Source organism: Martes martes (assembly GCF_963455335.1).
Source record: "Martes martes genome assembly, chromosome: 7".
In the NCBI taxonomy this organism is placed as follows: domain Eukaryota; kingdom Metazoa; phylum Chordata; class Mammalia; order Carnivora; family Mustelidae; genus Martes; species Martes martes.
In genome coordinates, this window is record NC_137894.1 from 111,368,774 (window position 1) to 111,382,842 (window position 14,069).

General features: G+C 35.8%; 1 protein-coding gene across 4 annotated transcripts in view; it reads left to right on the top strand.

Annotated features, from left to right (window-relative positions):
* The window catches only part of GPHN (gephyrin), a 661,506-nt gene that overhangs the window by 419,216 nt on the left and 228,221 nt on the right, over positions 1–14,069 (top strand). For 2 of the 4 annotated variants that reach the window (XM_080807346.1, XM_080807345.1), the window contains exons 6-8: positions 1,044–1,110; positions 6,908–7,180; positions 8,497–8,604. In XM_080807346.1, the coding sequence (XP_080663472.1) occupies positions 1,044–1,110; positions 6,908–7,180; positions 8,497–8,604 (448 nt within the window). The remainder of the gene's footprint in view (positions 1–1,043; positions 1,111–6,907; positions 7,181–8,496; positions 8,605–14,069) is intronic. The other 2 variants (XM_080807348.1, XM_080807347.1) reach the window with 1 other exon arrangement.

The window sequence follows — 14,069 nt, forward strand, 5'->3', positions numbered from 1 at the left end:
AAAACAATAAAATATGACAATTTTATGTTATTTCAGAAAGTTAAAGTAGTTAAAGAATAAAATCATTCCTAGGGAAAAGTTTTGGTAAAAGGTTCTTACACGACTTTTAAAGTCTTAGTTGTAAAATTTTAGAAATAGACTAATCTCTGTTTTCAGATGATGAAAATGAGATGTTACCAGGTAAAAGAAACATAGCCAATTATTGGTAGAGTATGATTCCAACTCTTATACGAAATCTAGACCTTCAGCTCTTGACTCCTGTTCATCCGGTGCTTTTGTACTGCTTATGTTTCTTATTTAACCACTTGGTTTAAAAGTAGCTTGGAAATTTTCAGTGATCCCTGAAAGACCTTTCTTCTTACTTGTCCATGTTCTTCAATGGCTCTTTCAGCAGCTAAGCTCTTCAAACTCTTCCCACCGCCATTCATTTGTGAGAAACTTTATTTTACTTTTAAATTTACATCCTTTTCTGAGAAGCAAGAGCTCAAATGTAAGTCTCACTCAACTCTTGATTGCTTTTTGTGTTAGACTTTTGAACATAAATGTGACTGTGCTAGACATTTTTAATACATTTATCTCATTGAAATCTTAGAACTATATGAGATATGAAGAAGCTAAATTTGAGAAAGAAGATGTTTTGTCCATTATTTCTTTAAGTTGGCTAATTTATTCTTATTTCATGTTCAGTACATTTTTCCAATCTACGACACTAACCATTATTGTAAAAACCTCAGCCAGAATGACCAATTTGTATAGCAATTGGTGAATCTCTAGTTTTAACAATTTTTTTAAATTTAATTTTATTTTTTCAGTGTTCCAGGATTCTTTGTTTATGCACCACAGCCAGTGCTCCATGCAATACATGCCCTCCTTAATACCCATCACCAGGCTAACCCAACCCCCTACCCCCCTCCCCTAGTTGTAACGATTTTATTCTAAAACAGTTGTTCGCATGTAAGTACAATGATTGATCTTTGTTGTTGAATGTATTTAAACCAACCATTCATTGCAATTTAGTATTCATCCATTCTCTTTCCTTTCAGGCCTGTATGTGGAATCAGAGGGAAAACTCTCATAATTAACCTGCCAGGTAGCAAGAAAGGATCTCAGGTAAGCAACCTTGAGATTTATATTATTTAGTGTAAAGTTTTACCAACTATGAGAGTTAGTCAACCAAAATGTTAGAGGACTCCATGAGACTGCCCTCACTAGTGTCTGACACCAGTTGCAATTTAGTGCATTCCCAAAAACCACCCTCAGTTTCAGTAATTCACCAGAAAGGCTCACAGAACTCATCAAAGGATGTTAAGCTGACAGTTATGCTTTATGACACAGAATGGATACAGATTAAAGTTAACCAAGATTGGAAGAGAGGTAAATGCATTACTCTCTTGGCATCAGTGTATAACAGCTCAGGGAGTATTGCCAATCAGGGAAGCTCCAAGCCTTCAGTGTTCAGAGTTTTTGCTGGGGCTCGTCACATGCTGCCCATAAGGCTGGCCTTTAGTCTCTAGCCCTTTCTAAAGGTTAGGCTCTTTCTTTAGTTCCCAACACTTTCCAGAAGCAAAACAGACACCAAAATGCCCAATGCCCTCATCATAAATCACATTGTTACACTGTCTGGTAGCCCAAGTTGCCAGGCAACAAAGACATTCCTATCACATCCCAGTAAATGAAAGCAAAGGCCAAATTCTCTGGGGTAAGGTTAATTTTTCATTACATAAGTTATCCTCTGGCTTTGGCCAAAGATCTCTTACAGAAAAATGATTGTATTTGTCTGGCTGGGCATCTATACTTACTACAGCATTTATATTACAGATATAGCACCAGTATCAGTGTGAATATATCTAAGAATTAGAGGATTCAGTGTGGGATAGGGATAAATCTGAGAAATAGGTAATTTATCCTTTAAAACCATTATACATATTTCATATTTTTATACTAATATACTAATTTTTTACCTTGATCTACTATTTTTATCCTATGATACAATTCCACAGAACTATTTACCACAGACATTAGCTGTCTTGTTGAAGCCATTTTCCATTGGCATTACATTTTGAGGAGGATTTAACTCAATTTCCCAATATATATGATCATCAATATCAGTATTATAATCTTACTAGCGATGACAGTATTATAACATTTCACAGTAGAGTTGTGGATATAACCTGAAATATGAGTGAAAAGGTAACTGGCACACTATTAGAGTCCTACATAGACATTAACAGTTAGCCTAGTCTGTCATTATATCATATGATCAAAATGTCTCCCAGAGCTATGCTATTCAGGTTTATGGGCTTGTCAGGTTCCCAAAGTAGGAATAGTCTCACCAACATACGACTTTAACCTTTCTGGCATCTGTTACAACTGAGCTAAGAAACAATATCCTCTCTTGTTCTAAGGATTTTGAGACACCAATATATTTGATCTCCCTCGTTACATAACCCATTTATTCATTCCTTTACCTCCTGTTACCATTCCTCCTTCTTTCCATTTATACTCAGACTTTTCCTTTGAAAATCTTTTAATGAGACAGTTGATTTGGCCACTGTGCTGGTCTGGATTGCCACCAGTAATACTTGTTTAACAAGTGCCACCTGCTTAGTCCTTTTCCATTCATACAAGATAGGGTTGCTAGTGAGCAGTCTCAAACACCAGGTGATATAACTGCATTCACTGTCAATCCCAATTTGGCCAGATGGAGTCAGGCATAATCTACCCCATCAGGCCCTAGGAACTCTGACGTAAAGGTTTAAAGGTATAGTTAGTAGTGTCTGCTTAAGAATCATCCTGCTCTGGGATGCACAGTTTCAACCCTGATCCTAGTACCATAGCGTCAGGTAGAAAAAAAAGAAAGTTGTTGTGATACGATAAAAGAAAAAGTATAGTCCTAAAGAAAAAGTATAGTCGTACCAGCATCGTGTCCCAGCCCCCTCTTCCCTAGAAAGGTAGAGGACTATATTTAGTGGGGACCCTCCCCTGGCCTCCCTCTTGTTGAATGTGGCCACACACAAATGGTCACTAATGAAAGCATATAAGCCATGCTCCTCTGTTTTTAGACAACAAACGTTTCCATAGTCCATTCCAATTTTCTATCAAATCATTGCTCTGAATATAAAAGTGTGTACTTTGGTCTAAAGGAATGTGACTCTGCAGTCATTGGTACAATATTTTCTGTTCTATAGTATAGTATACAGAGTATTTGCATCTACCATTGAGTAAGCAAAGCCCAGTCCAAAGTAAATGTCTATTCCTGTTAGGATTCATTTGTAGTCTCAAGGGACTAGCAGCATCAGTCCAACTTGCTAGCTATGTGCAGGACTTTCCCCTATGGAATATGCTGCATAACCTGCTGTCTGCCTTTTTTGTTAGAAGATAGAACAGTTCTTGTTGGCATTTAGTGCCTCAGTGGGTGCAAGAAGAACATATCAATTTAGCCTATATCTGCATTGTTGCAGCCCCCCATTGCCCACTCATCTCATGGGCCCAGGTGCCATGTCAAGCATGCATACTGGAAAATCTGCTCACCAGTTCCAATTAACTTCCATTTCTGAAAGGGGGTTCTTCTGATGGGCATTGATGTATCCTACTTAAACATACCCCTTACATTCCCAGAGTGACTTCCATAGGCTATGCCCCGTATAAGCATCCATTTGGTAGACCAATTTTCCATTGCGCTTCTGCCTGACCATATGGCCAGGCCACTGAACACTTCCTATGAGTTGGTAAAAACCCAAACATAGGGGCAAACATCATGCAGTTCAGCCTATCGAGCTGATTTGTTTTTACCTTCTTCAATCAGAGTGGCGGCCTTCCAAACAGGATGCTGTCCCTTCACCTTGGAATTGCCATCCATAAACCAAGCAGCTCTTTGTTGATCAGTAGAAAGCTGTTTATAGGGCACCGCCCAAGTGGCCCAAGTGGCCATAGGATCCAGCAGCTCCTCAGGTGGTTCCGAAGTCGGCCCTAGGTGAAAAGAGGCTACCTGCTCGTGAGTACCTCCTTGCATTCTCCTGGTAGCATGATCCTATATGCACCATTTCCATTTTATTATGGAATTCTCTTGGGCATTGCCTTCCCCATTAGAGCATTTCTCTGACATTCCCAAGACATTATGGATATTTCAGTTTTCAAGATTATTTTATGTTCTTCAGTCATAAGGGTAGTCTCAATTAAAGTCCAATAGCAAGCTAGTAATTTTCTCTCAAATGCAAATTTTCTGGCCCAAAGTCCCAGCAGTTGTTGCTAGGTGGCACTCACAGATTTCTTCCATGAACCCAGTTTGCACTCCACACAGGCCCATTGTATACCAAATTAATGATCTGTGTAGACTCAGGCAATCTTATTTATTCCCACTTAACATGTATTATGTTTACTGGTGGAAGAGTGGGTTTATATGCTTTCTATTTTACAATACGAGGTAAAGGAAGAATTTTCTAGTCAAACACAATATCCATCCCCATAATACAATCAGGTAAAGGAGACTGATCACTTCATATGAAGTTCACTGTCCAGACATTCTAATTTTCATCCCAACTTTCACTATAATAACATCAACTGTTGCATCCCTGTACCCTTTCAATCTAACTGTACCTCTCATTAGAACTTCAACAGGTATTTACATGATGGATCCCCTGTTGAAAAATCCCAGAAAAGTATCTTCTCCATCCCATGACCATTTTATCCATTTATGTGCATATGGCCTTGGGTTTCTAGGCAGGGTTTGTACCAAGGGTTTCACACTCTTTTGTCAGGCCTTATCTTGATTAGATTATGGGACCATCACTTAAGGTGATTCAAGATGAGGTTTCTTTTAGTTATCTTTGCCTTCTAGTTTTTAAAATTCCTTCAAACTAGGGTAAATAAAGATTGTTTAGGAACCTTCAATGTTGGGAGACCAGTGCTCCCATCTGTCTGCTCAACCCATAATGCTGCTACATTAACACCTTTCTTTTGCCCCCAGCAATGCCTACTTTATTCATTCATTTCTTAATTATTATTTAAATATTTCTACCCTTATAGAACAGGTCTCTTGAATCTCTCATTTCTTTACTCCATTCTCTTAGGAATAAGTCTAACTTTATTCACTATTAATCATTTCCGCATAACTTTTTTTTTGGAAACAGCTCAGGGACCGGCAGCTATATGTTAGATCAACCAAAATCTAAGCTTGGCACAACCTCAGGATTCACCCCAACATTCTTCCTTTTGTTTTAGCTAGTGCAAATAACAATAACTAAGAGATTATAAATTTACCTTTTTTCTTTATGCATCCACTGACATACCTTAAAAGTTTGATCTTTCATTTCAAAATTCCATTGCTAACTTCCATCACCAATAACTAATCACAGCACAGCTGCAGTTGCATTCTGTGGGTGACCCTGTGTTTATCTAGGCTCTAAAGATTAACCATCCCCACCCTGTCTTCCTTTCTCTGCCCAAATGATGTTTCATGATCACATGAGTCAGGATCTTTCTAGTGAGTCACACTTCTAACACCAACTGTAAGGATTTTGGGCCAGCTGTAAAAGTTAGCCAACTATAAAGTTGGAGCACTCCACAAGACTTCCTTCACTCTGGACACCAACTTAAAATGTAGAGGGTTTCTAAAACCACCCTCAATTTTAATAATTAACAAGAAGGACTCACAGAACTCACTGAAAACTGTTGTACTTACTGTTGTGGTGTACTGCAGGGAAAGAATACAGACTGAAACCAGCCAAGAGAAGAAGCACATAGGGCAAATCCTGAGAGGTACTAAATGAGGAACTTCTAATCATCCTCTCCCATGGAGCCAGGGACAGCATTACCTCTTCTTGGCCATAAAAGAGATAATACAGAATATCACTAACTAGGCACACTTACCTTTGCCTTTGATGTCCAATGTTCTTATTGGGACTTGATCACATATTACCCATATGGTTGACCTTTAGTCTAATCCTTCCCAGAGGGGAAACTTAGGCCTTTAGTCCCCAGTTCCTTCCAGAGGCAAAACTAATATCTTGTTTCCCAAAGTCCTCATAATAATCCACATTGTTAGATTGTCCAGTGGCCAAATCTCAGGCAAACAAAGACACTCCTTTTAGGCAAGACCAGGAATTAAAGTTCACCTCCCAAAAGCTGAAAGTAAAGGCCAGAGTTCTCGTTGGTCAAGATTAAATTCTTTGCTATATAATCTTTATTACTAAAATGATTGAGCCATATAAAGAGAAGTCAAAAGATCAGGTACCCTTACAGGTATTCCCATAATCCTCTGTAAATTTTAAGATATTTCTTTACATCTTAAATTTTAAGGTAAGTTACTTTAAATGTAAAAAAGAAAGACCTGTGCTTGAACACATTCCACAAACATCTCTGGCCCTATGTTCTGATTTTAAAGTTCTCACCTATTCTCTTTTGGTGATACATTATAGGTTATAGTGGGCACTTGAGCAGGAAACTATGTGAATTTTTATGTAGTGCTCTATACAAACATTTTTTGTATATTACACAATGTTGCCTAGCTATATTTTATGATAATAGTCAGAACTTTAGCTCTCTGAATAAACTAAGTCAGTCCTCAATTGGTTTGTTAATTCTAGTGTTCTGCTCTAACTAGAAAGGTGAAACTGTTTCCTGCTTTTCCCATAATGTATCTTTAAAACCTGAAGTTGTATAGAAATTTTACCTTAAGAAAAATATACTATATGTGTATATAGTACTCTAGTTCTACAGCTTACAGAGAATACTATGGACCATATTTACTTCATATTTCACATTGCAAAGATAATATTTTCAATATCATTCATTCTTAAGATAGATGGAGAGAAATATAGATCCCAAATCACAAGTAAGTTGACTGTTACCATTCTATATGCCTATAAACGTGCTTTATCTTCATTTTTTTTCTTCCTCTTGCATACAGGAATGCTTTCAGTTTATACTGCCAGCTCTACCTCATGCCATTGACCTTTTACGTGATGCCATTGTAAAAGTAAAGGAAGTACATGATGAACTTGAAGATTTACCTTCCCCACCACCTCCTCTGTCCCCTCCTCCCACAACTAGCCCACATAAACAGACAGAAGACAAAGGGGTTCAATGTGAGGAAGAGGAAGAAGAGAAGAAAGACAGTGGTGTTGCTTCAACAGAAGATAGTTCTTCATCACATATAACTGCAGCAGCCATTGCTGCCAAGGTAAGCCTGCAGACAGAGACCCAAAGATCTAAAGGAACCACAGGTAAATGTACTGATTTCATCCCTCTTTCCATCCAGTTTTTTTCTTGAGTTCAGTTTCTCTTCAGGGCATCCTTAGAAAAGAATCAGGATATTCATGACATTCATAGCTATGTGCCCTCCATAATGTAGAGTCCTTGAAAGCATTGAAGTTTGTTCTCGGTTATGAGACATTAAAGATATTGCTGTTACTTATTGAAGTAATAGGTAAATAGGTAAAATGTGACATTTAAGAACTCTTTGGAAATGTCATTTTTGTGCTCGTATTATATATACAACTTTCATATATTTAAAACATCAAATATTCACAAATTCATAAAGGAGCTGCAGACTGAAGGTAAGAGACCTTAGATGATTCAAAAAATTAGTTGAGAAAGAGTAGTATTTTTTTAAGACGGGTTTTTCAGCAGTTAACACTTCTTTAAATTTTACTTGACCCAAATTACCCTAGTGGTATAAAGAGGAAATAGATATAATGTATTCGCATTTTTTATTCAATAAAGCAATAAATATTATTAGAATAGTACCAAAGTATTAGAGATTCTCTTTGGGCGATTTTGATAGTAAATAGAGGACAATGTGGTACTTGCATAAATTTAGTCACTTTATTCATAGAACATCACTTACATTATTATTCATACCTAGTATAATCTACCCAGTATACTTAAAAATCTTCAGAAAATAATATGTCATTGCTGGGAATAATGATTGTTCATTGAGAACACAAGATTGAAAACCTAATGAAGGAATTCCTAAAGTTTTAGGTTATCACCCAGATATTTTGGCTATGAGGATAACTTGAGAGGAATTTTGACAACGCATAGATTAGAAAGGATCATAGAGATCTTTTTAAAGTGTCCTTTTAGACAACCAATAGGTAATCTTTCACTGAAGACCAAATGATTTCGTCTGCAGATCTGCTCAGTTGGTCCATTAAATCTTTACTTAAGGCAAGTAAATGTTTAAATTGCATGTGATTTTTGTTTTGTTTTGTTTCATTTTGTTTTTATGGAACTGATTGGTTAAATACACACATTTTAAAATCATTATATCTTCTCTTTTACTGTTAATTAAGAGTAAAAAGTACCATCAATTTCAATCTTAAGAAAAAGCTTACAATATTTGAAATCTAAGCTGATATTGTCATACTACATTTGAAAAATTTTGGCATTTCATTGTTTCATTTGTTTTCACCCTTTTCCTTTCTAGTCATTTTGCTTGTATAGTTTCATGTCTTCCTGTCACTGTATTCATAGTTGTTATGTGTTGTACATTAGAAGCATCCATTCTACACCAGTCCAGCTGTTATCATGGCACACGGTGAGCAGCCCATTCCTGGTCTCATCACTTATTCCCATCATGCAACAGGCAGTACAGACGAACGGGTAAGACAATAGGCTTTTGCACTCATGGTTTTGCAAGCGTACAGCCTACCTCGTTTCCTTGGAGGATAGGCTATAACATATTATGGAAGATGTGTTTTATTCTGAAAGATCTTCAGCATGCTTTTTTTCTAAAGAGTACGTGCCACTGAGCCTATTCCATCAAGGAATTTAATAGAGTTTCTCCTATATCTGAAATACTCTAATATCATTAAGATTCTTAAAATATAAACAAATTGGTCAAACTGATATTTAATTTCTGTTAACCTTGCTTTTTGCCTCATGATTTTTCATCTTACTTTCTTTTCCTTCATTATGTTCTCATTAAAACCGTTTAGAGAGTTGAGTCTTCATACAACTTTGAGATACATACAGAATCTGAGATTCTAAGAAGATTCATACAACGAATCTTCTAATAAAAACTTGTAAAAATACATATCACTTGTTTTAGTCACTGGCTGAATGATAGTTTGTAAAAAGTTCCAGGCTAGAAAAGATCAAACTGATAAGTATAACTGACTAAACTGTAATAATTTAGGTGATGGATGCCAAAAATCTATCTCAGTCCCTAATATGGTTATAAAATGAGAGGTAGTTGGTTAAGCTTCTGTTCTTGGTTCAGATCATGATCCCAGGATCCTAGGATCAAACCCTGCATCAGGCTCTCTACTCAGCTGGGGGTCTGCTTCTCCTCTCCCTCTGTCCCTACTCCTTCTCTCTCTCTCTCTCTCTCTCTCTCTCTCTCAATGCTCTCTCTCTCTAATAAATCAAATCTTTAAAAAAATAAATAAATAAAAGGAGAGGCAAAAAAAGGAGTAACAAAGTTAAATTTGGCTTAAAATCCTTAGGGAGATCCAATTTAAAAAGGAATAGAAGACATGAACAAACGTTTCTATAAAGAAGACACCCAGATGTCCAACAGACACATGAAAAGATGATCAACATCACTTATCATCCAGGGAGTGCAAATCAAAACTGCAATGAGATATCACCTCACACCTATCAGTATGACTGAAATCAATAACACAGGAAACAAGTGTTGGCAAGGAGGTGGAGAAAGAGGAACCCTCATGCACTATTGGTAGGAATGCAAACTAGTACAGCCACTCTGGAAAACAATATGGAGTTTTCTGAAAAAGTTAATTAGAATTACCCTACAAACCAATAATTGTGCTACTGGATATTTGCCCCCAAAATACAAAACACTGATTCAAAGGGAGACATGCACCCCTATGTTTATAGCAGCATTATTTAGAACAGCCAAATTATGGAAGCAGCCCAGATGTCCATGAACTGATGAATGGGAAAAAAAAGGATGTGATATGCCTGTAAAATGGAATATTATTCAGCCATTAAGAAGAATGAAATCTTGCCATTTAAATGACATGAATGGAGCTAGAGAGTATAATGCTAAGCAAAATAAGTTAGACAAATACCATCTTATTTCATTCACATGTGGAATTGGAAACAAAGCAAATGAGCAAAGGAAAAAAAGAGTTTTGTTGGCATTTGGGATTTACCTGTGGTTCCAACACAAAGATAACTATGGGCTGAAGCAAGTGCTTTTTAAAAGTATGCTCCTTCAACAGTGTGGTTTACCTGGTCCTATTAGTTGAATTCATTGGGCATCTCAGTGGATGAATGATCTCTAAAACCGTTAATAATTTGTTGAAAGTAAAATCATAACTTTATTACAAATACTAAATGAATATATCCAAGGTATTATGTCTTACATTAATTATTGAGCGTACCAGAAAGATACTACAACTGCTTCACAGGAAAGCTCAAATACGAATATATAAGCATTAATGTAGAAATGGGAAAAAAATAAAAGAATGTAGAAATGAATTTACAAATAGATGCAACAGTTAGTCCATCTGCAAAGCAGCCTGTTGCACTTCTGTTGGACAGAAAATCATTTGGGTGCAAATTATTTACATTACTCTCAGATTTTTGCAAGTTAGAATTGTAAGATAGCTGAAATACTGTAGAAAATAATCCAGAATAATCCACTACACAGGACATCTAATATTTTTTCCATTTTAAAGACTTTCACAATTTTTCCTGACATATGAAAGGAGCACAAAGTGCATGAATGTTTACAAAAAGCAAGTAAAATTTGTGCTAAAAATGTTCATGTACTTAATGTGCTTCTTTAAAAAGGACTGTTGATTTTCTCAAAATTTGAATTTAAAAAGCCAAGAAGTTTTTATAACACTACCATAGTTGTTAGTAAAGGAATGACTTGATAGGATGCCAGTTGTTTTTTCCTAGCATTGACCTTTGGGTAATATTGGGGCCCAATTATGTATGTATGTTTTAGGAATTAGTACTAATTATTTGAGCTAATAAATATATGTTCTTATAAGTCTTTCATGAAGCTAACTATTGTTTTCATTAAATCAGTAGGAAGCTGCATTAAAATAAGCTACAAAGACCTTTTTCAAATCTGGGAAGCAATATGCATTGTGCTTTACAAAACAGGACAAACTTTGGTATCTGATATTTTCGATTCTGTCGGTTAGTAGTTCTATGACATTGGGTATATTGCTTTTTCTTTCTAAGCCCCAGTGTTCTCTAAAATAAGAATAACAATAATATTAATCTCATTATTACTTAATGGTTAAGTTGTGAATATTCAAATAGAAAAAGGGGTGTAAAAGTACTTAATGCAGTACCTGAATAAAAGTAAATATTTGTTATTTTAGGTGGTTGATCACCTCACTGATCCTAACTCAACTTTCAGATGTTACTGATATAATTCCTCCTTCACACCTCCTCTTTCCTTTGCCCAGTTGAACAATCCTTTCTTTCTTCTTCTTATTCAGCCTTTAGGCACCCTATAAGGCCTACCTCCATGGTTATTACATTTTTATAGGTGGTGACCTCCTTTGGAAATGGGATTAATGCTGGTTCTCCTCTCTAAATGCTCATACATACAACTGTTGAGTTCAGTTGCAAGGCCTATTCCTTAGATTAATTCTCATGCCACAAGAAACAACAAGTGTTGGCAAGGACATGGAGAAAAGGGAACCTTCTTGCACTGTTGGTGGGAATGCAAACTGGAGCAGCCACTCTGGAAAACAGTATGGAGGTTATTCAAGAAGTTAAAAAATAGAGCTACCCTACAATCCAGCAGTTGCTTTACTACCCTATAATACAAGAAATAAAAAAGTATTGATTTAAATGATATATGTACCCCAATGTTTATAACAGCATTATCTACAATAACCAAACTATGGAAACAGCCTGAGTGTCCATCAATTAATGAATGGATAAAGAAATACATTACTTACCCATTAAAAAAGAATGAAATCTTGGCACTTGCAATGATATGGATGGAGCTAGAGAGTATTATGCTAAGCACAATAAGTCAGAGAAAGACAAATAGAATATGATTCACTCATGTGTGGAATTTAAGAAACAAATGAGCTAAGGGGAGAGAAAAGAGAGAGAGAGATGCAAATCAAGAAACAGACTCTTAACTATAAAGAATAAACTAATGGTTACCAAAGGGGAGGTGTGTTGGAGGATGGGTAAAATAGGTGATGGGGATTAAGGAATGCACTTATCAAGAGGAGCACCAGGTATGGTATGGAAGTGTTGAATCACTGTCTTATATACCTGAGACGAATATTACACTGTATGTTAGCTAACTAGAATTTAAATAAAGGCTTTAAAGGATAAAAAATTTTAAAAATTAAAAAAAAATTCTTGTGCTAGCTAAAGTCCAGCCTTCTCCCTAAAGCCTTTCATAAATCCAATCTATATTTATCTTTGCTTTCATTTGTATTACATTCATTCACCAAATATTTGTTTTGATATATATAGACATATAGATATAGATATATACACATATATATATACATTTATATGTCACTCTGCTAAATGCCATGAGTTTTTAAATGATTATACATGATTTAGGCCCTGCCCTTGAGGAACTCACTGTGTAATATAAAAATAAAAAAATATTCTTAAATGAACTAATTTTATAAGTGTATCATAACTGTTGGTAGTCTCATGATATTAAAAAACTAGTCTTATTATTCCAGATTTTACTTTAAGAAATCCTGTGAGATTTATCAGTGGCTACTTTGAAATTACTCGGCATGATAAATTCCCAGGAAACAACCTAGTCTAATCCACCATCATCTTTCATCTCCGTTATTTCAGTGGTTAGTCTCATCAGTTCCGCTTTAGCCTCTCTTCAGTTTACTCTTCTCAAAGCCAGAGTCAGCTTTTTAGAACATAAAGTAAATCATGTCACTTTTCTACTTAAACCTTTCAATGATTCTTGCTACATTTAAAATACAACTAAAACTTCTTGACATGTTCTGCTAGATTCTACATGATGTGGCTCCCCCCATCTTTACTAGGCCCTTGTCTAACCATTCCTCTCCCTTTCCTCATTGCTTACTAAGCTTCAATAAGCTTTTTCTTGCCTAGGGTAATGTGCTGTCCCCACTGAAATATTCTTAACCCCATTCTTTGCCTAACTGACTTCTATCTATTCTTTCTGTACCAGTGTATCTCTTTCTTACAGAAAGACCTCTGATCTGCTTCCTTCAGTCTAAATTATGTTTGCAGTTACTCTCTCTTATAGCATCTCGTTCTTTTTACAATTATATACTTATTCATGGGTTTAATGTTTATATATATGGATTGTAAGGTCCCTGAGGACAAGGATCAGATCTCTTAGTTTAAATTTTTTTTTAAAGATTTTATTTTATTTTATTTGACAGAGAGAGAGAGAGATCACAAGCAGGCAGGGAGGCAGGCAGAGAGAGAGGGGGAAGCAGGCTCTCTGCTGAGCAGAGAGCCCGATGCGGGGCTCGATCCTGGGACCCTGGGATCATGACCTGAGCCGAAGGCAGAGGCTTAACCCACTGAGCCACCCAGGTGCCCCAGATCTCTTAATTTATATATCAATCTACCCAACATCTAGCACAGCTTGGCACATATTATATATTGATAAAATATTTGTTAAATATGTTCCATGAAAAATTACAATATATCATCAGTCTATAAAGAATAGATGTCCATTAACTAAGTTTACAAGACAGACATAAAAAAAGATATATTTAATAATGCCTATGATGTATATGGACTCTTCCATGAAACAATCAGCACAATCAGCATATTCTTTCCCTCCAGTAAGCCCGTATATTATGTGACTATAGTAATAGTGATGAGATAATTTTTGAGTGCTAACTATGTAGCAGGTACTATTCTAAGTGGTTTATATAAACCATTAGAAATTAATACCAAAATGCAGGTATAGGCAAGATTATACCTTTTATTTTCCTGGAAAGCAAGTGTATATAGCAAAACAAATTTTAATAAGGATTCTTATTAATACCATTGAGGACAACAAAAATTCTGAATAATTTTAAACAATAAGGGAATAATTTTAATAAGTATAAATAGTCCTTGTAAAGAAACAAAGTCATGAATATTTAAATTTTTAC